Source organism: Tenrec ecaudatus, chromosome 2 (genome assembly GCF_050624435.1).
Source record: "Tenrec ecaudatus isolate mTenEca1 chromosome 2, mTenEca1.hap1, whole genome shotgun sequence".
NCBI classification, from domain to species: Eukaryota; Metazoa; Chordata; class Mammalia; order Afrosoricida; family Tenrecidae; genus Tenrec; species Tenrec ecaudatus.
The window spans coordinates 297456285-297479741 of record NC_134531.1 but is presented as its reverse complement, the minus strand read 5'-3'; the positions used below and the strand labels follow the sequence as shown (position 1 = coordinate 297479741).

General features: G+C 41.8%; 1 protein-coding gene across 4 annotated transcripts in view; it reads right to left on the bottom strand.

Annotated features, from left to right (window-relative positions):
- The window catches only part of CBLB (Cbl proto-oncogene B), a 238033-nt gene extending 215570 nt beyond the window's left edge, over positions 1-22463 (bottom strand). For 2 of the 4 annotated variants that reach the window (XM_075542584.1, XM_075542585.1), the window contains exons 1-3: positions 22310-22440; positions 20950-21131; positions 2903-3153 (exon numbers count right to left, since the gene is read on the bottom strand). In XM_075542584.1, coding sequence (XP_075398699.1) covers positions 2903-3153; positions 20950-21117 — 419 coding nt within the window. In that variant the 5' untranslated portion in view covers positions 21118-21131; positions 22310-22440. Of the gene's footprint in view, positions 1-2902; positions 3154-20949; positions 21132-21769; positions 21913-22309 lie in introns of those variants that run through there. The other 2 variants (XM_075542586.1, XM_075542583.1) reach the window with 2 other exon arrangements.
- Between the last annotated feature and the right edge of the window lie 994 nt (positions 22464-23457).

Below are 23457 nucleotides of genomic sequence, written 5' to 3'. Positions count from 1 at the left end.
GGGGGTGGCGACCAGGGAAAAGAAACTGAATTATGAAAGTCACTTGTGGCATAAAGTCAACTTGAGCCTTTTTCTACTAGAAGTCATTCTACCACCTCTTCTTAAAGTATCACTACAGAACAAAAGGCGTTTGCTGTGTCTTATTTCCTATTTCAGCAGCAAATATCTTTACCTAATTATAATTTCAATATACCTTTCACATAGGCTAAATGTAGTAACATACATATTACAGCATACAAACATACAAAAAAACATGCCTCTCTGGGAAGCTACTTTCAAAACTCCTATTGTTCATTCCTCAGCCAAAAATTAAGATAGGTATTTAAAAACTGACACATGATTTTTTTAAAAATATTTACCCTCTCTTTAAAGCAGACCCATTTATACTTTAAACATACAGGTATTTATTCAGAAATATTTCATTATTCTGTTTATTTTTGACAAAACATATATGCAAGAACGTTAAAATACACATTTCAATTTGTGTTCGTTGAGCCCCATTTTCTTCAATAAAAATAGAGTTAGTTGTGGCACTGTAAGTGTAGTCAATAAACACCATATTATCATTTTGATGATTGCTAAACTTTTTCATCTTAATCGTAGTAAGCCCTTTGAAGAATCAACAAAAGGGTGTTCACAGTACTAAAATATTCCTATTATCAGAATGTCAAACATGTTAAAGTTAGCCCACTAAATAGCATATTTTGCTATCTATCGAACATGAGGCCATTATAAAAAGACCATTATCTTCTGCTCTATGGAACACAGAGAAAATGTCCAGAGCTTCGTGTGCCGTGCCTCACTGTAGCCTGCTTGCAAATGATTGTCCTAACAGATCCTAGTAGGACTGTGTAAAAATCAATTCTACCAGAAGAAACTCATTTCAACAGGCTCTGTTCATCCAATTCCCTTTCATGATAAAAACACTCAGCAGCTGGGAACAGAAGAGAAAACGCCTTTCTATGATAAGGGGAATTCATCAAAAATGTATATCATTCGCAATGGATAAAGACTAAGGAGAGAGAGAATGCCTATTCTTATCACAGCTATTCCATATTGTACTAGAAATTCTAATCAGAACAATTAGACAAGGAAAAGATTTAAAGGGTAACCAAAGAAAATAATTCCATTTATAATAGCAATTTTAAAAATACAATTAGCTACGAATAAATTTTACCAGGAACGTGAAAGGCCAGTATGCTAAAAACTGAAAGTCATTACTGAAGAATTAAAGACACCTAGCTAAGTGCAAGAGCATCAATCTTAAGATTAACTAAGACAATCTACAGACCTATATTTTCTACATGGGCACTAATCCATTCACTGTGGGGAAGAATGATACTGGAACTGGATTTCTAAATACAGAGAACGACTAAAACCATGAAACTCGTAGAAGAAAACAAAAGGGACATGGGACCGGATATGCTTTTTAATCATGACTTCTTAGCCATCACACCATAAGCACACTTAACATAAGACAAGAACAGACAAATTGGACATTATCAAAATCAGAAACATTTGTGGATTAAAGGATTTTAGCAACAAGGAGAAAAAACAAGTGCAGACTGGAAGGAAATTCAAAGGAAAAAGTGAGTAAGTGTTTTAGAGCCAGAAGCGCAATAAGACTTCACATGCAATAGGGTGACGGTGAAGTATCTGGGAAATGGAACACAAATGATGATGACGGTGATGTGGGAAGAGTGCACCCCCCATTCCTTGACGGAAGGTTGTAGAATGATGCAGCCCCGGTGTGTAAAACAGTTTGGTGATTCCCCAGAATGGCAAACATAGAATCAGCACATGAGGCATGTATCCCTAAAGAACGGAAAACATCCATGCAAAGACTTGACCACCAATAGTCACTACAACACTCGTCAGAAGAACCAAAAAGTAGAACCGCTGTGTTCAGGAACACATACATAAATGTATGAGTAAAGTGTGCTCTGTACAGACAATGGAATTCCAAAATTCCCAAACACATTCCCACGGTGGATGCCCAACTCACGGCAACCCTAAAGAACAAACTGCCACTACTGCGCGGAGTTTCCAACGCAGTAATGTTTGCCCTTGGAGTGCCTAGACTCTAGAGGGTATCAACCAGCGGCAACCTTTCAGGTGGCAGCTAAGCGCTTCACCACTGCACCACCAGGGCTCCTTACAATAGAATGTTAAGTCAAAAAACGAATGAACTTCTGATGTATTAAAGAACGATAAGAAACATGAGACAGCTCTTAGAAGTTTTCCTTGAAAGCTCTTGAAGCCGGGGCTGCAAAAAGTTGATGGAAAACTCCGTTGTCTTTTCATTCCACTTTTCCATAAACTCTCTGAAGCCCCTTGCAGAATGCGCTCCCTGTCACTGACCGTGAGTTGATCCCATCTCATGGGGACCTAACAGAACCGAGCAGAGCTGCTCTTGTGGGCTTCCGAGACTATAAATCTGACTGGTGGTTCAAGCTGCACACCTTGCATTTAGCAGCCCAACGTGCTAGGCCACAGGGGTCCTCCTGTTTCTCACAAGGAAACGAAAAGCCAGAGAAGGGGCAGGGGAGTTTCAGTGGAAGAATCCCCTCCGTCCTCGCAGAAGAGCAGGATTCCATTGCTGAGCAGCGCATCTCTCCGGCTTGCCAGGGCCTCCTGTGTGAGGATGCAGAGAGGAGCCCTGGTGGCAGAGTGAGTTACAGACCAGGCTGCTAACCACACGTGTAGCAGCTTGAAGCGGCTAGCCTCCCCAAGGGACAAAGATGAGGCTTTTTAATCCCCCCCAAATTTATGGCTCAAGAAACTCACAGGGGCAGTTCTACTCGGTCGTATGAGATCACTTAATTGGCGTAAGCGAGGTGGCAGCAGGCCCTCTGTGCAGATGCTGGAAAGCACAGGAGGGAAACACATGAAGTCTGCTTACCTGTCCTGAGACTGCTCCTCATACATCCTTTCCTTGCCTTCTTTGAAGAGTCGGATTGCGCGTTTTGACTTTTTCATGAGGCTATCGATGTAGATTTTAAAATATTCATTCTCACTGAGTTGGGCGAGCTTCTGGTTATCATCATATTTACTTAGGATCAGCCGTAAATGCTGATATGTATCAGGTAAAATATCAAGTATATATGGTGGGCTATTTTTCAACTGAAGTTTGGGATTTTGACATAGTCTCACCTAAAAACAAAGACAGAAATAAAACATTTTTATAGAGAGCTACAATCCTCTATTTCAAAGAAGAGACAAATATATAGAATTAATTTTCTGTAGTAAAAAATACCATCTCAAACTAATTACTATTATCTATACAGAACTATTAAATATTATCTTCTATCCTAATATAATCAATCCCTATTTTCCTCTCCCATTCATTCTTTTATTACTCTTACTTTTAAACCCAAATGCTCTCAATCCTATCTGCTAAAACATCTGACTGTTCACAGCTTAATTGAAATCCTGTATATTAGAGTCCTGTTTTAAATAAAAATGAAGAAATGAGCCTCTTTTTCTGGTAACCAATGTTTCATATTTAAACATTATTTTATTACATTGAACTCCCAACTAAAGTGCTCTCATAGATTCTAATTAGTGTTTCAGCATATTGTTCCTGAGGAGAATAAAACAAAGAGGTGCAATTTTAATAACTGACTCATTAAGTAGTACATAGATGTCAAGCCAGAACGAGTTCTTTCCTCTTCCCTCATACTTTCTACCTTGCCCATAAACATGTTATATAACGGTTTGGTAATCCATCAGGTGGCACCTCACCACCGGGGCATTCGGGTCTCCTGGTAGAGCTAAAGATATTCTGTGCCAACAAGAAAAGGTAGTTGTTCTCTGACATTCACTTGTGACTCCTGTGTATTCATGTGATTTAATGTAACTCTGACCAAATCCAGCTCATTCTTATTCCTCTATTTACAGGGAAAAGTGTTCCTGAACTTTAAAAACCAAAACTCAATAAACCACTGAGAATTGCACATGACCAGGCACACTCTTAACTGCCTAAGATTCTTAATAAGAAGCAAAATGTACTCAAAAGGATGTTTACAACAATTGATGGTGCAGTGGATCCGCCCTAAGCTGCAGTGTGAACTCACCAGCTGCTTTATGAGAAAGAGCTGGTACTCCATGTCTGTGAAGACGGACACCCTAGAGGTCCTTTAAGGTAGTCCTATTCCATCCTGCAGTCACTCTGAATTGGAATCAATCTGCAGGCAACAGGTAGCTAATGGAGATTAAGAACTTTGGGGCTCCTCACAAACCTGGCCTTTTTTTAAAAAGTCATTTTATTGGGGCTGTACAACTCTTATCACAATCCACACATACATCCATTGTGTCAAGCACATTTGTCCATTTGTTGTCATCATCATTTTCAAGGCATTTGCTTTCTACTTGAGCCCTTGGTAGCAGCTCATTTTCCCCTCCTTCCCTACCTCCCTCCATCACAAATCCTTGATAATTTATAAATTATTATTATTTTTTCATGTCTAACACTGACTGATGTCTCACTTCACCCACTTTTCTGTTGTCTGTCCCCCAAGGAGGGGGTTATATGTAGATCATTGTAACCGGTTCCACCTTTCCACCCCTATCTTCCCCTTCCCCTCCTGGTATCGCTAATACCATTATTGGTCCTGAGGGATATAATCTGTCCTGGATTCCCTGTGTTTCCAGCTCTTATCTGTACTAGTGTGTATCCTCTGGTCTAGCCAGATTTATAAGGCAGAATTGGGATCATGATAGTGGGGCAGGGGGAGGGACGGGGAAGGAAGCATTAAAGAGCAAGAGGAAATTTGTATGTTTTGTCGATGCTATTCTGCACCCTGACTGGCTCGTCTCCTCTCCGCAATCCTTCTATAAGGGGATGTCCAGTTGCCTAAGATGGACTTTGTGTCTCCACTCTGCACTCCCCCTCATTCCCAATGATATGATTATTTGTGTTTTTTGATGCCTGATACTTGATCCTATCAACACCTTGTGATCACACAGGCTGGTGGGCTTCTTCCATGTGGGCTTTGTTGCTTCTGAGCTAGATGGCCACTTGTTTACCTTCAAGCCTTTAAGACCCCAGACGCTTTATCTTTTGGTAGCAGACACCATCAGCTTTCTTCACCACATTTGCTTATGCACACGTTTGCCTCCAGTGATCGTGTAGTCATGGAATGCCTGGCCTTCTTCTAAGGTATAAATCATAATTTAAAATAGATTTTCATGAACAAGATATCATGAGCCCAAGTGGTCAAGATGATTATCTTTTTCCAAGGTAACTTCACTTTCATTATGCTTAACTTCCTACTAGATAGCACTGGAATGGCCAAAGGTGTTTGTGAAATCTGGCTAATGTGAATCTTAGTTAAAGAAATGTTTAGTTAATGTTTAGTGGGAGGAATATGTGTCACACGTCCACATAGTCACTTATATAAACACTTTAATAGCTGTCAACAATCTTTTTTAAAATCATTTTATTGGGGGCTCATACAACTCTTATCACAATCCATACATCCAGCCATTTGTGTCAAGCATATTTGTTGCCCTCATCATTCTCAAAACATTTGCTTTCTACTTGAGCCCTTGGTATCAGCTCTTCATTTTTCCCCCTCACTCCCCGTACCCGCATCCTTCTTGAACCTTTGATAATTTATAAATTGTTATTATTCTGGCGTCCCCCTTCACCCACTTTTCTGTTGTCTGTCCCCCAGGGAAGAAGTTATATGTGGATCCCTGTAATCGGTTCCCCCTTTCCACCCCACCCTTCCTCCATCCCTAACCCCATCCCCAGTATCGCCACTCCCACCACTGGTCTTGAAGGGGGTCATCTGTCCTGGATTTCCTGTATTTCCAGTTCCTATCTGTACCAGTGGACATCCTCTGGTCTAGCCGGATTTGCAAGGTAGAATTGGGATCATGATAGTGGGGGAATGAGGCACTAAAGAACTAGAGCAAAGTTGTATGTTTCATTGCTACTACCCTGCACCCTGACTGGCTCGTCTCCTACCTGTGACCCTTCTGAATGAAGGGGATGTCCAGTTGTCTATAGATAGGCTTTGGATCCCCGCTCTACACTGCCCCTCATTCTCAATGATATGAATTTTTTTCCTTGGACACCTGATCCCTTCAACACTTGTGATCACAAACTGTCAACAATCTTGACAAATAAAATAGTGTCTTCAGAATACTTTAGGTGCCCACAGTACCAACTAGCTCACTATATGGAAAGAATTATCTACTTCAAATTTGGTGACTGACCGTGTCCTATGGCCCAATCACTAGAAGCATGGACATAATGGAAGAGAACCAGCGTAGTTTACATTGTTCCTCTAGATACTGTGCGTGTGTCAGCTTTCCAAAATTTATGAAGTTATGACTGTTTCCTCATGCAAGCAAAATTCATTGTGATCCCCAATTTTGTATTGTGTATCATAAGCATTTCTTTTATTTTTTAAAGGACTTTTCCAAATTGTGTGTTTTCGATGCTACAAAACATGTTTTGCCTTAGTTACATAAAAAAGTGCCCGAGTCACCTATAAAATAGCTGAATGGTGATCATTTCAAAAAGTACAAACACAATAAAGGGATCTCCAAAATGAAAAAAGGTACCCTGATATTCAATAATTTACACACACCCCTGTAAGGCAATCATTTGTGTGTGTGTGTGTGTGTGTGTGTGTAGAAAGGTGTGTGGCTTGAATTAAATAAGCATCAGTGTCTAGTCTAGTTGCTATGCCACACTCTTTCTCTGTCCTTAACTTCCAGTGGACAAACCACGTGGAGCCACCTTGAGACCTGAGCAAGCCATGTAGTGGAGAACTGTGGAGACAGCCCTGTGACGCTTCCACTGCCATTGGATCCACAAGTTTTCAATCACCGGCCTGTGATCTTCCTGCATTCGGCTTCTTTGCGAGTGACAATGTGAGTCTGAAGAGGAATTTGTGGGCTAGTATCAGACATATGGGCTAATATCAGACTTATGGACTTGATCTGGACTGGACTGGGATGTTTTCCCACTATACAACTGCCCTGGGATATAGAACTCTCTCTTATCCATATACGAGTGCTTCTGGGTTTCTGTAGTCAACCCAGTTTAACACAACCCTTTAATCATAAATACTGTCTGTGAGTTTTATGTAGCCACTGCAACGAATATTAAACCTGGCAATAAAATAGGAAATACTAATGAAGGCAGCAATTATCTCTGCTTTACTCCACACGATGTCCTTTTCCAGGAGCTTCTCTGTGCTGAGACCCATGTTGAAAATACATGAAATGAAGGCTCGCCATCCTTGCCTCTTAAAGGGGTCTTCTGGCTATACTTCTTCCAAGATAAATGTACTGGTTTTTTTGGTAGTCCACGCTACTTTCCATACGCTTCACCAAATCACGATTCAAATGCATTCGTCCATATGCATATGAGAAGATTAAAAATAACATAGCTTGGGCCAGGCACACCGTAGTCCTCAAAATAACAACCTTGTTTTTCAACACTTTAAAGAGGGCTTGGATCCTAATGTAATGTGTCACTTATCTCTTGATTGCTATTTCCATGAGCATTGATTATGGATCCAAGCAAGATGAAATGCTTGACAATTTCCATCTTTTCTATATTTTATCATGGTGTTACCTATTGTTCTAGCTTTGATGACTTGCCTTTGCATTAAGTTTACATCAAAGATTGTAGTCTTCAACACAGATTACAACTTTATGTGATGAAAAAAAAAATCACCACATAATGTAAAGTGAAGGTAGTGGGTTACAATAAAATAAAAAATATATATTCATAAATTTAATCTAAGCCTGTATATTTGGGTTATTTTTCTGAATGCTAACATTTTATTTTTGAAAATAAAAAATGCAATGTTTACATATACTACTGAGAGGCAGTCTATTAATATGGCCCTTCTAGCCGTACTTCCTTAAGTGATGGAGTGCAGATTCTAAACTCCATGTCTGTGGCTACAATCCTGTCTTGGAGGGAGATCCCTCAGAAAAGTGGGATGACATTGTATTTATTGTAATAACGTGAACCCTTCACAACAGTATAGCTGAATGAGCTGACAAAATCTCTTTTGCTTACTTTCTAATACTTTGGTATTACAGAAGCTCATTTAGCTCTGAAGACAGAAAAAGTCTCATAATATGTCAACGAGAACACAAATCCTGTTATAAATAGGAGGTACTTTTTCAATTCTATAGATTAAAGACTATAAAATGTATACACAAACTTCAAATATCCAACCACTGAAATCCTATAGCAGGCAAAACTTAATCTCACCAAACATACAACTTGGTAATAACATGTCACAGATTGATAAATTATTCACTCCTATTTGGGGACCAGGAAGCTTCAAACTGATTTCTTCCACTGGTAAATTTTTTAGCTGATAAATAAATGTAAAATGTGTCTAGAATATTTTTTTCAGATGTGCGAAGTAACTTTCAATAGAAACTTTCAAGTTTCATAGTTTTAATTTACCATTTTCTACTTGACTTTTTTTCTCATTTGCTTTTATCAAAATTTTAGCTCTAAGCACATGGAAGAAGCACACCGGCCAGTGCGATCACGAGGTGCCCAAGGGACCAGATATAAGGCATCGTGCAAAAAAAAAAAAAAAGAAATAAGTGTTTGTATGTATGTGTATATATGTGTATATGTATATATGTATGTATATATATATATTATATTAAATGAAGGGGGAAGTGCAGAGTGGAGACCCAAGGCCCAAGTGTTGGCCAATGGAGATCCCCTCATAGAGGGGTTTAGGAGAGGAGATGGGTTAATTAGGGTGTGAGGTAGTATCGATGAAGAACACAGCTTTCCCCCAGATCCTGGATGCTTCCTCCCCCCAACTACCATGATCCGAATTCTACCTTGCAGGGCTGGATAGGACAGAGGCTGTACACTGGTACATATGAGGGTTGGAGGTACAGGGAATCCAGGGTGGATGATACCTTCAGGACCAAGGGTGTGAGGGACGATGCTGGGAGAGTGGAGGGTGAGTGGGTTGGAAAGGGGGAACTGATTACAAGGATCCACATGTGACCTCTTCCCTGGGAGAGGGACAGCAGAGAAGGGGGGAAGGGAGACTCCGGATAGGGCAAGATATGACAAAATAACGAGGTGTAAATTACCAAGGGCAAATGAGGGAGGGGGGAATGGGGAGGGAGCGGGGGAAAAGAAAAAGAAGACCTGATGCAAGGGGCTTAAGTGGAGAGCAAATGCCTTGAGAATGATTGGGGCAGGGAATGTATGGATGTGCTTTATACAATTGATGTATGTATATGTATGGATTGTGGTAAGAGTTGTTTGAGTCCCTAATAAAATGTAAAAGAAGAAAAGAGAAAAAAATGATTAGGGCAAAGACTGTACAGATGTGCTTTATACAATTGATGTATGTATATGTATGAACTGTGAAAAGAATTGTATCAGCCCCAATAAATTGTTAAAATAAAAATAAAAAAATTTTAGCTCTAAGAAATTCAGGGCTTTATGCAGTTAGATTGTTTGAATAACTACTAGGTAGCACTGCAGAGCTTAAAGCCAAGGAATTATAGATTATTAAGACATACTTCTGCTTCAGGGAGTCTGGCAGAAGAAAGTTAGTCCTCTATAATTAACTTAGGAGCAGTGTAATTCTTGCTCTAAGGGATCTGAGTAAAAGATACCATCCAATGCATTCATTTCTAGATAAAGTAAGAACTATCAAGATTAAGGAACTATTATACAATCATTAGTCCACACAACAGCTTAAATTTTCTAAATCTTATGCAGAACTTTCTTTCTCAATATACAATTTAATTAGAATTAGGCATATAATTCATGATAGCTGCTAAACTCATTTACACTTTTACTTTAGTCTATTTGCAAATTTACTTGACTTTCAGGACACAATTGTTCATTCATCAAGGTGAAGGCACTGGTTTGGGCCCTAAAGAATACACAAAGGAAGGCATCATAAACGTGCCCTCAAAGAGTCATCTAGCAGAAGAACCACTGCTCTGCCATCAGGACGGACAGCAGTATCCGCAGCACCGAGAAGAACCACCCGTCGGGTTGTCATGGCTGTGACCTTTAAGGTAGCTGATGGCCATGTCTTCCTCCCATGGAGCAGCTGGTACACTGATCACTAACAGCTTTTCACTGCTCCATCAGCAGAGCTCCTGAGCAGTGGAAGGTCAATGGCTTTCATACAAGCACACAAACACAGGGAGAATTTAAATGTTGTACTGGAGAATCCAAAGCACTGCAGGGAAAAAAAAGAAATCAGAAGCTGGTTCATAGCTCCGCAAGATTGTCCAACTACAACCAAGAAAATCTGATTTGTCAAAGGGAATACTCCAGGTAAAGGCATGTGGAAAGGTTTATGGGGCACGTGATAGCATAGCAGGCTAAGAAAGTATACAGAGTATAAGCTGGGAGTTTAGGAAGTCTCTGTAAAAGTGGTACAAGATCTGAAACTGACTGAGGTCAGTTCGGCATGGCCTTCACAGGCCCCACAGTGCTCTAAAAGTGCGGTGAGCTAAACAATGCTGAGCTCCAACACACAGCTGAGTGCACAGTGCATCCGTCGGAGTAGCATTAAACCCAATGATTTATGACAAGTGGCAAAATGAATAACCCTACACTAGTTATTCCACAAGTTTTTAAGACATCAATTCCATAAATATTGTTCAAGTGTCTGCTTATACAGAATAATCTGAGAAAGGCTGGGAAAGAAAAACTGCTTTTCTAAAAGCAGAATTTTAAGGAGGGTATGAGGAGAAGCTCACCATAAAGTTCAAGTTCAGACTCAAATGTCTTAGATCTCTTTTACAAATGTCTAGGTCCTGCTCCAGAATAAAAGTCGGTCCCAATACAAACACACATTCACACACCAAAAAAAAAGAGTTGTAAGAATTACAGTCTCTGGGTAGCCGGGGAACAGGGCACTAAGCCACCCAAGGGGAGGGTATTGTTTATGCTTCCACAGGAGAGGGGGAGAGAGAGACCAGACTTCAACCCAGTGCACCAACACTTGAGTGCAACATACCTGCATGAAGCAGGGAACCAACAGTGAGGTCTGCTAATCCCAACCACAGGACAACCACCCCTGCTCCCAGAAGAATGTACTGAAGCTACAGCTCAGAGAGAGGGGCACACCTGACCAGAGCACACAGGAGCAAAGGAAGAGGGAAGGAAAGAGAGTGGAACACATCCTGGCCCACCCAGCCCCAAGGACGATATTTTTGCTCAGAGCAGCCAATGCACAGAGAAGACCATAGGGTTGCCCCTACCAGGAGACACATCAGCACTACAGGGGACAACACTGGAGACATAGTGCGGGAATTGTGTCCGATCTGACCCCACCACACCAGGGTGAAACACTTTGGCAGGCAACAGGGCAGCAAGAGGAACAAAGCAATGAAGTCCCCAGGGAATACCAAAAATAGACTTAGGGCCAAGGCATGGCACTGTATCAAACTCAACAGAAAAACACTCCTAAAAGTCAACAGACCTGGACCCGTTTATAGGTTTTTCTTTTTGAGTCGCTGTTTTTTTTGTTGCCTTGGTTTTTGTTCTTGTTGTTTTCTTTTGTTGTTTTGTTTTGCTCTGTCTTGTTTTTGTGCTTATTATTGTCTCTGCACGTCTATCTAGATAAGATAGGCGGGATAAACAATTCCAAGAAGTAAACAATGGGACCAAAGGTTCTGGGGAGGAAAAAGGAGAAGAGGAGGCAGGGGAAATGAAGGGGGCTATCAACTAACCTAGGGATAAGGTAATAATAAGTGATCTAAAACCAATGATGAGGCGGGCATAGGATGCCTGGTGGGGTTTGATCAAGGGTAAAGTAACTGAGAGGAATTATTGAAACCAAATGAAGGCTGAACATGGTAGTGGAACAAAAGGAAATCAAGTACAGAAGTAGGAGGCAAAGGACATTTATAGAGATCTAAATATAGGCAGGTACATATGAAAATATATTTATTTATAAAGATAGGAACATAGATAAATGTACATATATCTATAAACATTAAGGTAGCAGACAGACATTGGGTCTCTATTCAAGTACTCCCTCAACGCAAGAACATCACCTGGCATCCCGTGATGCTCACCTCCCCGACAAAATCTCTGAAGACAAAATGGATGCATAGCAAATGTGGAAAAGAAAGCCGATGGTGCCCAGCTATCAAAAGATAGTGACTGGGATCTTAAAGGCTTGAAGATAAACAAGCAACCACCTAACTGAGAAGCAATAAAATCCGCATGGAAGAAACACATCAGCCTGTGTGATCATGAGGTGTCAATGGGATCAGGGATCAAGCATCAAAGACATAGTACAAAAAATCCTTTATCAATACAAATGAGGGGTAGTATGGAGTGGAGACCCAAAGCCCATCTTTAGACAATTGGACATCCCCACACAGAAGAAACAAGCAAGCCAGGGTGCAGTATAGCACTGATGAAGCATATAACTTTCCTCTAGTTCTTTAATACTCCCTCACCACCACCCCCTGTCATGACCCCAATTCTACCTTACAAATCCAGGTGCACCAGAGCATGTGCATGGGTATAGATAAGAAAGAACTGGGAACACAGGAAATCCAGAACAGAAAAACCCCATAGGACCAATAATGAGAGTAGCCATACCAGAAGGATAAGGGGAAAGTGGGGGGAAAAGGGAAACTGATCCTGATCTACATATAACCCCCTCCCAGGAGGAAGGACAACAGAAAAGTGGGTGAAGGAAGACAGGGATCAGTGTAAGACATGAAAAAAAAAGATAAATTATCAACGGTTTATGAGGGAGGGAGTGTAGAGGAGGGTGGAAAATGAGTTGATATCAAGGTCTCAAGTAGAAAGCAAATGTTTTGAAAATGATGATGGCAATGTATGTACAAATGTGCTTGACACAATGGAGGGATGTATGGATTGTGATAAGAGCTGTATGAGCCCCCAATAAAACGATTTTTTTTTTTAAAGGTAGCGTCTCAGAAACCCACAGGGGCAGTTCTACCCTGTCTTACGGGTCACAGTGAGTGAGTGACAACTGTATGACTGAGAGCGAGAATGTACCAGCCCATTATGCATTCATGATATTACACTCCTCTTGTGAAAAGACAAAGCATTTGGTATTAGATTTTGGCTTTAAAATCCCATTATAATCATATAACTCAAAGGATTCTAGGGCTGAAGGGGACGATTGAGGTCCCTAAGGCAGACTCCCTCATTTTCACATGAGGCCAACAGCGGAACAAAGGAATGAACCCTAGCCTACACCACTGTTCAGAGCCATGGTAATCCACTGTTCAGAGCCATGGTAATTCTCACTCCGCTACAATGTACTCCTACAACTGCTTTTCTTGTACGTGAATAATGGCTTCTTTTAGTTTTGTTCAAGGTTAAAAAGGTTGGGCTTTAAAAACTGACTCAAGATTGTTGTGATGGCAACTCAGGAAAGGGAGCAATGGCATTTAATTGTATGTATCGAATAGGCTAGGCAATTGTATCCAGTTGTTTGGTCAAACTTGATTGTAAATGTGGTTACAAAGTAGTTAGATGTGATTAAATTAACTGGTCTTAAATGGTGGAAGATTATCCTACCCAATATGGGTAGGCCTCTTCCAGTCAACTGCAGGCTTAAAAAAAAATACTTTTCTCTAGGGAATGTTCTGTCCCCAAATTATACATAGACATTTGGCCAGAATTCCTTCATTCTTTTTACCCTTCCCATTACCTGACTCATATTTTGAGACACCAGTCTGCAGGAATCTCCAGCCTGGTGCCTGACCCATAAATTTCCCAGCCTCCTACAATTGTGTGTCATTTCCTTTTAAAAATTCAGGAGCCCTTCCTAGCTATCATTAGACATCAATCTACCTTCTTGGTTCCGTTTCTCTACAGAATGCTGAGTCAAAGGAATGTAAAGACTTTTTTTTTTTTTTTTTGAAATGTAAAGACTTTTGCACAGACCTCTTTGTACCTGTCTGATTGTATCCATGCATAAAATAGTTTTCGCCAGCACACCCACCTCGTTGATCTTTGGGGCTGTAGAGGCAGTTCCCACGCACAGCAAGCCTCTGTACAAATGAAACACTGCCCGGCCCTGGCCACCCTCAACATTGTGTTTGAACACATCGCTGTGTCAGTTCACGTCCTTAATGGCCCCCCTCTTCTCCATGCCCTCCCCTGAGATCTTCTACCACGCAAGCATGATGTCTCTTTGCGGCGACTGGCATCACACGTAGGGGAGACAACGCTATCTGTGGATTCTAAGGAGCATGCTGGCTGTACTTGCAAGACAGATTTGTTTGTTCTCCTGACCGTCCAATGGTACTTTCAATACTCTTTGCCAGCACCAATACCTCAAATGCATTGATTCTTGTTCAGTCTTACTCTTTGCCCAGCTTTCACATGCACATGAGGCAATTGAAAATATCGAAAATCCCATAGTTTTGAATCTCAATCAGCTCCACGGCAGTTAGGTATGTAATTTTTTTTTTTTTTTTTAGTCTGCGGTCAAGGAAACCCTAGTCATCAAAGTGATATCCTTGCTCTCTAACACTTTAAAGAGGTCTTTTATAGATATACCCACTTATGTAATTAAATGCACATGTCAATATTTATTCAATATACACATACATAAAACATGAGGGGGCTTCATATTAAAGAAAATAGGATTCTTCCAAAAACCTATCCTTATCAAAACAAAGGCTCAAATATAAAAATATGAATTACTAGTGCCATAACAATTTTCAAAGACATTAATTTTTCATGGATGCACTTGCATTTAAAGCGTTTCCTGACTTGTGCCTTACTTAACATTTCCAGCCTAAAGGTACTAAAGAGTTATTAGGTCAGCTAAAATATTCCTTGCAAGCAAGGTTCAAAGCAGATTCTGAACTGCACAAAAGAACGATTGAAACAAACGAAATTTTAAATAGTAAGGAACTGAGTCTGTACAATAGCAGACTTTGATTTAAAAACACAACTCAATTCGTGGAACATTAATCTATACTGAATCAAATCATGTGTCCTCAAGGTAAAACAATCATTCCCTAAGGCTGTATAAATGGACCACACACCCTTCAAAAAGGTCATTCTCTGGATTTTTCTGCCCTTGACTCCTAAAATCAGCCTTAGATTCCATCCGTTTCCAACACTTGAAATGCTACTCCAATACCCCTACATAAAATTATTTTATCTATAATTGCAACTTATCACTTGACCTATATACATTCAATTTTCTGATCTCACTGTAGCACATCAAACTCAACTTGGTCAAAAACAAATTTATCATGCACCAGTCCCCAAGCTTCCTCTTTTTCTTCCTCCCTTCCTGGTCTCATTAATGGCATGGCTGCTTTCATAGTCCACTAAACTAAAAGCCTCAAGAGTCACTTTCAAAAAAAAGTAACTTTCACTTAGCCTGTGTCATCCTTTTATCTCTGACAGGTACCAAGACCCACAGATTAAATCTCCAAACTGTCTCCCCTATGTAACCTAACATTTGCTATGCCAACTGTGAGGATCATGATTTCTTGCCCATTCCTTTAATTATTACTTATCATTCTCCTTCTGTTGAGTTTCTTTACTTTCAATCCCTGTGTTATGGATTAAACTGGCAACTCCCCTTCAAAATATGTGCTGTAAATCACAATCTCTAGTGTGAGGTTACAATTCCATTTGGGAAGGGTTTGTCTGTGTTATGTTAATGAGGCAGGATTAATAAAGAGCTTATCTTGAGTCAATCTCTAGAGATGTGCATGTGATTCAAAGCAAGCTTGTAAACAGAGAGAAAGGACAGAGAGATAGTAGGCCACATGGAGCTGTCGCAGGAGCAGATGTTCAAAAAGACAAGGCCCTGACCTCAAAGAGAGAAAGTCAGTAACCCGAATTCAGGTGGAGGCTTTCAGCTGTCTCAACCGGGAGAAAGTAAACTTATGCACGTTGGTACTTCTTTTATGGCAGCATGAGAAAATTTCAAACACCATCCCTCCGAGTTAAGGGAGTTAAGCACAGCCTTGAATTTCATTTTTCCTACTAAAAACTTTCAATAATAATTGTTGTTGTTGCTGTAATGCTTCTTAGTCACAAGATAAGAGTCCAGATTTCTGAATGGGGTGTTCAAAGCTCCTGTGGCCATTCTCTAATTTACCTTCTCTCACTCAACAACCTCCGTTACCCACCAGGTCTTCATCCTGACGTTCTCCAACACACTCAAATCCCTACCTCCTTCCAATGAGCAGCTAATAATCCTGCCTATCACTTCCTCCATGCTCCATCCTATACAAATGCACACATCAGCCCCCTCCTGCTAGATCAGAACACTTTACTTAGAGTACAGCGTTTCTTTATTCTACTGTGTGGCCTGACTTTTTGATGAAATGTCAGCCTGTCAAGAGTTCAAGATCTGATAAATGAAGGAGTATCTCAATATGCATTTGAATGAAGCAACTTTGAGGGAGAAAGAGTTGATTCAAATTCTGCATTGTAAAATTGCGTGAATTTAATAGTTTGCTAATTCGGGAAATATTCTGCTATACAAGAGGGTTACAAAAGTTCATGGAGATATCTTATTGTCTCATAACTCCATTTTTCCACAAACTTTTCAAAGCCCTCTGATACATATGCTTTATATCACAAAGATAATCCACGATACCTCTTGGTAGAATTCCTTCAAATCTTTTATCAAAAGTTTGTCCTAGAAGTTAAAAACGGCGAACTTCAGAATTGATTCATACCTTTCAGCACAAGGCAATAATATCTAACCATTACTCACCAAACTTATATGGACCCTTGATGTGCTATATATAACTCCCTAGCCAGGTCTAATAGAGTTTATGGTTCTGCTAATGTCGAATTAACTTATGAGACTGAGGAAATAGTTGTGTTAAAATTCAAGTAAATGAGATTTCCTTTCCTAAGGGCCCAAGGAAGGAGATATAATCAAAACTAGCAACCCACAGGCAACTTTACATTCAGTAAATGTTAAATAATTCAACTTAGGAGTATTTATTCTTTTTTAAAATTAATTTTTTATTGTGAATTAAGCAGGAGAAGAGTATTTACTCTGTTTTAGGATCAATATCTAGTTACCTTTGACTGACAAACGTGCTTGGCAAATATACTAAATGTACTCAAGACCCAGGCAAGGAAAAGGCTACTTAGCATCCTTACATTTTTAAATGCCTTTTAAAAATATTTCAGTAATGTAATTTCAAATAAATGATAAGGACAACAAACCCAAATGTAGGTGGGTACTTAACTGGCTCTGCTCTTTGGCATCAATTAACCATTTGCTTAATTTCCCAAACTTCCTTCTGTGCTCAGTACATTTAGCATCTATTAAATGGGCAATTGTTCCTTCCCTTTTCCATCACCTAGCTAAGATTCTTGTTAAAACCTTTGCTCACAGGAAATTCACATTAATAAATTATCACTCCTGCCGTCCTGATTAGCAACCACTTCCTTACCCTCACCTCAGCAATTTGAACAAGAGCACCATAAAGCTGTTCCTGAAAGCCAATGGCCAGCAGGATCCACAGACATAGTCTGATGAGTGGTGAGAAAAACAATGCTTCTGCAATGGCATGTGGGGGCGCCTTCCCTTGCTGCCTCTGGGCTTTGGGAAAGTCTGTCCGACAGTCTTTCCCAGTGCTACGTGGCAATTATCCATGTATGTGCCTGGCTTTGGTGGTGTGCTCTGAGCACCTTCATGGGTAGGATTATGTCTGGTTTCACTTTGTAGCTCCTATAATAAGCCCTGAGTAGGAACATAGTAGGTCCTCAAAAAAAAAAAATGTTTAGTTACATGTTTAAGAAACCGTGTCAGGGCAGACCACCATTCAGGGTATATTTGAATGTAAAGGCTAACAGTTCTCTTACTGTCTCACAAATGGATCCACTCACTTGAGTTTTGTTCAGACTTCCCATGACACATACAGGTAAAGACAGCACACGTGTCAAATGGATGACTTTTGATAATCGGGCTAGTCTTTTCAATACATAGACTATTTTAACCCCATGTGCATGATATTTTGTTACAAAACGCTTTGCAATGTGCAAGGAACATAACTGAGCAGTTACTCTCTCTTATCAGTGAACAAGTACAGAAAGCATGTCTTCGGAAAACATAACAATTAAAATAAAATCTCAGCTGACCAGTGCAAATTCTAGAGGTCCAGGACGGTTGAAATTACACATTGACTAGGTATTTTCTACCATTCCAGACTGCTTCATCATGTGCTTTAAAATTAGTTAATTTACTTTTAAGGAACTAAAACAAAAGAGTTTGGAGTTTGTTTTCACATTACGATGTGTTTTCACCATTTCTGGTGCACTCACATATACAGCACAAAAATACATATACTGCACATAAGGCGTGTAGGGCACGGACTCACAGAAGGGCTATATGGTTTGAAAAGTCATAGAATGTACCCATTATTTGTATAAAAATAAGCTAATGTCATATTATATTGTCTGCCCCGTGAAAATGCTCAATAAAGCAACAATACTAACTAAATAACAAGTCGTCCAAATTGGACTTGAAACATATAATTTTCTACTATTCTCAAGCTTAACTCACGCCATGGCAGTTATTGTACAAAACAGTTAGGTAATGTGTCAAGGGATTAACTTCTGGACTAATAATAAAGCTCCTGATGTAATCAGCAGGACCATGTGGATGTTATAAACCACTTCCTTCACCAGTGACAAATAAGAGAAGATAAACACACATGGGAACACTTCTACATTACACTATCAAATGAAATATACTGCCAATTAGAAACTACCAATGCCATGCTATTACTGTGGGATAGGGTAGAAATGAGCAGAAAAACTTCCTTTGTAGTAATTTATGGGATTTCCCGCCATAAAGTCAGCAAACATATTAACAACTGAGCGCAACAAGTTTTCATCTCTGACAAATACGCATAATGAAGAAAATAGGAAAAGCCACAGCAACGCACCTTTGCCAATACCGCACCCACCTTCCACCTATCCACTTTAGATAATAGATGATCTTGTCAGTGTCTTAAGCAGAGTGGCTGAACCCAAAACACAAGGCAGGGTTAATAAAATAAGCAACAGCAGATGCTTAACTGCCAAATAACCAACCAGTTGGCATAACTCATGGTCTACTCATTAAAAGTAGATATGATTTAGGTTAACAATCAGTCACAGACCAAAATTATACACACCATCTATTTTTTAAAGTTTCAAAAATGATGACTTTATAGTTAATATAGCTCACCACATCCCTATATAAATCTTTTTGATTTGATGTTCTAACTCTCACTAACAAATGAGTTAGTGTTAACTACTCAAAGAAGGGATAAGGAGAGAGAAATAGATTCCAATCCATTTGTGCCCACTAATTAATATAACAGGCAAGCATAGAAAAACTTTTGAGTTCCTTCTCTTACCCCAACTTGTAATTTAGGCAAAAAGGATGACTTTCAATTGCATAGACATTAGGAAAACAAAAAGACTTAGTATGTGTCTGCCAAATGCATTGAGTTACCAAGCTGAATACTTCTCATTCTTAAATATCCAATGCTAAAATCAAAACCTGACCCCAACCCAAAAGTAGCAATGTTCTGACACCATGACATCATTCTGTCTGGGGCACTTTAATATCACAATTGGAATAAATTGGCAGAAGCTTAAATAGGTCACACTGTAGCTCAAAACTACGGATATTTATCTGGCAAATACATTCTAACACCGGACTTACCACCATAGACCATGCAATGCAGTCTCGCTCTTCCTCTAGCCTCCTTCACTTTCCAGACCATTATATGAAAATAAATTGTGTCACCTTCCTGTATTGCTAATCCTATGGACTGTGGGGGGTGTTTGTCATTGTTGTGTTGTTTTGTGGCCACTTTTTTGCACACAGTTACAAGACCAAGCAATGGTGAGTGCCACCACTGGACCTTGTGAAGGGTGTAACACATCCCTACCAACGAGGTAGGGAGAGGGGCTGAGACACCCTCTATTTCTGTGGTGATAAATATATGAACAGCCGCACATGAATTTGCAATCAGCCCTAAAGCGCTCTGAAGTAAAGTCAAGAGGTGCTGTGACCACTCATGAATGTGTGAGGACAGTGCTCCTGGTTCAGAAGCAAGAGTCATCCCGCACTGTAATCATATGTACTGCATAAGCCTACCTAGTAAGACAGAACACTGAGAACTACCTTGTAGCAGTAGATCCCTGCAAGGAATTCAGGTTGCCTATTTAACCGGAGTTCCCTGGACGTTGACATCTACCCTAATTTGTTATTGTGAAATGTTAAGTTCGTCAGAAAGCAACATGCAGAAACCACAGAGGTTTCTGATAGTCTCAGTCCCACCACCCACAACATAAATTTTCCTTTCACAATAAGCAACATGCGAAAAGGTTTCCTGTTTCAAAATGGAATAGAAGATGAAAGAAACCGTAACTCTACCATTAACGACAACAACAAGAAAGTTTCTTAATGAAGAGGAATTCTCAAAACATCACAATGGAAACTATTTTTCTCAAATGCTGTTTTCTCACTCAGAGCTAATCTGATTTTTTTCCCCAAGTAACTATTCTTAGCAGTACACATGTGGTTGTCATGAGAGTCCCACTGGAGCCTGCCTTACATGACTTGTTTACACTCTTTTTGTTATCATCTAACAGCAAGGCAACTTGGCCTAAGACAGAGCAAACACTTCCAAATTATTCTAAAACCTTAACCAACCGAAAGCAGCCAAGAGTAAAAGCTTTGCATATCTGAGTCATATAGAGGAACTTTGAACCTTGAAGAGTCAGACAAAAGGTTAAAAAATATGTAAGTTTTTGCTCTGAATGCAACTTCTCAAAACATACGGAGTAAGAAAACGTCACACGCAAAAATCAAGACTAGCCATGAGAATTATTTGACATTAAGAATATAAATCAATCAGGAAAACCATATCCAAGATGACTAGGGATGTGTACAGGCAGAGTCAGACACAACCCACCACTTTATCCATGAGTTTCCAGGTCTTCTCCACAGTCCTCCGGTCTGCAGCTGCTTGCTTAGGGGGCCCAACTGCATCCTGAATAGCATCGATAATACCCAAGATCCGACCTTTCCGGGGGTTTCCTCCTCGGCCACCAGGATTTCGGCCATTCATAGAATTTGCCATCTGGAATCCGAGTTCTTCGAAACATTTGAGAAGAAAAAAAGAAATTAGTCATGAAAATACTGATCCAACAGAACACTGAACAGACTCATACCCATCCCGTCCTCCACCGACAGAACTCAAGGTGGTCCCAGATTCAACTTTTCAAGGAGTGTGCAAATGGAAACACAGTAGGCTAAAGGGCAGTGAACTCAAATTCGCTTACAGAACGATGTACATATCCCACTGACATGGCAAGTCGTAAAGGCTTCCTTAATATTCAACTTGGAACCAAAAAAAAAAAAAAAGCAAGTAAAACAAGAGTTCCTCAAACTAGCTAAGAACACCACGTTCTCCCCTTCTCTCTCTGAATCACAATTCAAAATTTTCAGAACCACCAGGGCAGCCCAGGAGCCTTCGTTCCGGTAGCTTTCGCCAAGTTCAACAAGCATAGCGAGTAGACCAGGGGGGCACCTCTGCTGTCCACAAAGGCGCACGAGTGGAGCTTCCCCCGCTAATATCGCCAGGTACCGACCCACACGAGCAGTCCAGACTGCGAAGCGTGGCTACCTCCAAGTTCAGGAGCAAATTAACCGGCACACCAAATACCATTTTAAACAGACGGAGAGTGTCTAGAGGGCACAGAAAAGCTACGTTCACGTCGCTGGCTTCTCACCCAAGTGCCAGGAGGAGCTGGAGGACGAAAAGTCCTGAGCTTTGTTTCGGGACGCGTGGGCCCCCACCCTGCCCAAGCCCCTTCCCGGGCCGCCCGGGGCCCCGGCGAGCGGAGGGAGGCGTCAGGCGGACAAAGTGGCCCTCGCCGCCCCGGCGCCCGCAGCCCGGGCACGCTCCACCCTGGGCGCCCGAGGCGCACCTCCGGGTGCAGGCGCTCCCCACCCCCTCCCCCGGCCCGGCCCGGCCCGGCGCGGGTTCCGGGTCTGAATCCCCGTCCGCGAGCGGGGAGCCGGGGCTGTCCCCTCCGCTCCGGGGCCCCCGGCCGGATCGCAGCGCCCAGCCCCGCCGGCGCCGCCCGCGCTCCGGGCCTGGCGCGCCGTCGGTGCCCAGGGACACGCGTGTGCGCGGTCCCACTCCGCGCGCGCGCCGCCCCGGAGCGCGGCGAGCCCGAGCGGGGAGCGTGGACTCGCCGAAGCCCCCGCTGCCCAGCCAGGAGCAGCCCGCAGCGCGGCCTCCCGAGGCGGAGAAACGCAGCAATTACCGTCGGGACAAATCCACACCCGCTCTCCCTCCCGCCCGACTCCGCCGGAGGCCGCGGGACGCCGCCGCAGCGCTAGCACCGAGAGGAGACCATTCGCTGGACACCCCACCCCATAGCAGACTCCCGGAGAGCCCGGCGCGGGGCGGGGTCGAGGGCGGGGCCGGGCGGGGCCGGGCGCGGCAGGACCAATCGCGCGAGCCCCTTGGATGACGGACAGCGGGCGGCAGCAATGGCCGGGAAGCGCCCGCCCCCCCGCAGTCCCGCCCCCTCCACGTCTTCCACCGTACACAATGGCCCCAAAGGAAGGCCCGCTCGCCTGCGTCCCGCAAAAGGGACTCGGAGGGAAAATGACAGGGCCTGGACTGCCCCTGGAATGAAAGTGGGAAAAGGGAACGAAGGGATCCAAGGCACTTGGGAGCTGACCAATAATAGGTGGGCAGGTGGGCGTGGACGCTAGGAGGGAGCACCAAAGCGGTCTGTGCCTAAAAGGCGGGACTTCCTGCCTCGCTCACCTTCCCACTCTTTTGTCTCATAGCAACAGAGTAGTGCCTAGGAGAGAGTTGCTTGTCTGCTGGGCCAGGCTCAGAGGCTGGACATATTGAGTTCCTTAAGGCTACTCAAGGCTTCTACCCACAACAGCCGCCAGACGGGTGTCAAGACGTTTCTTCTCATTGACGGATCAAAGACAAGCAAGAGTCACCCAGCTTAAAGTATCCCCTCGCCTGAAGGAGACTACAGTTGCCAAGCAAAACTTCCTAAATTGCTAAGGGTTGTTTCTCTTTTCCTGGCTAGTTCCTAGAGAGGTTGAGATGCAAATATAAAGCCGCTATCACCTCAAAGACATTGATAACACTGCCCACGTGGCTTCTGCTATCAATGCCTGGAGATGATAAGAAACTCACGGAGGGGAAAACAAACGCCAAGGAATTTCCAGTGAGCGCTTTGCACCATTTTATTTCATACAAATGTCTGCATATTTTCAGGAGAAAACAGCTTTGAATTTTGTCCCAGTTGCTTTTTCTCTACATACACTTTTTCTATCTTAGAAACAAGGGTCTTGATTCTTCCTGTGTCCCCACTAGTTTTTAAAAAGAGCTGCATCTGCTTTCTCTTACAAAGAGATAGCTACAGTGCTGGGACCTTCTTTC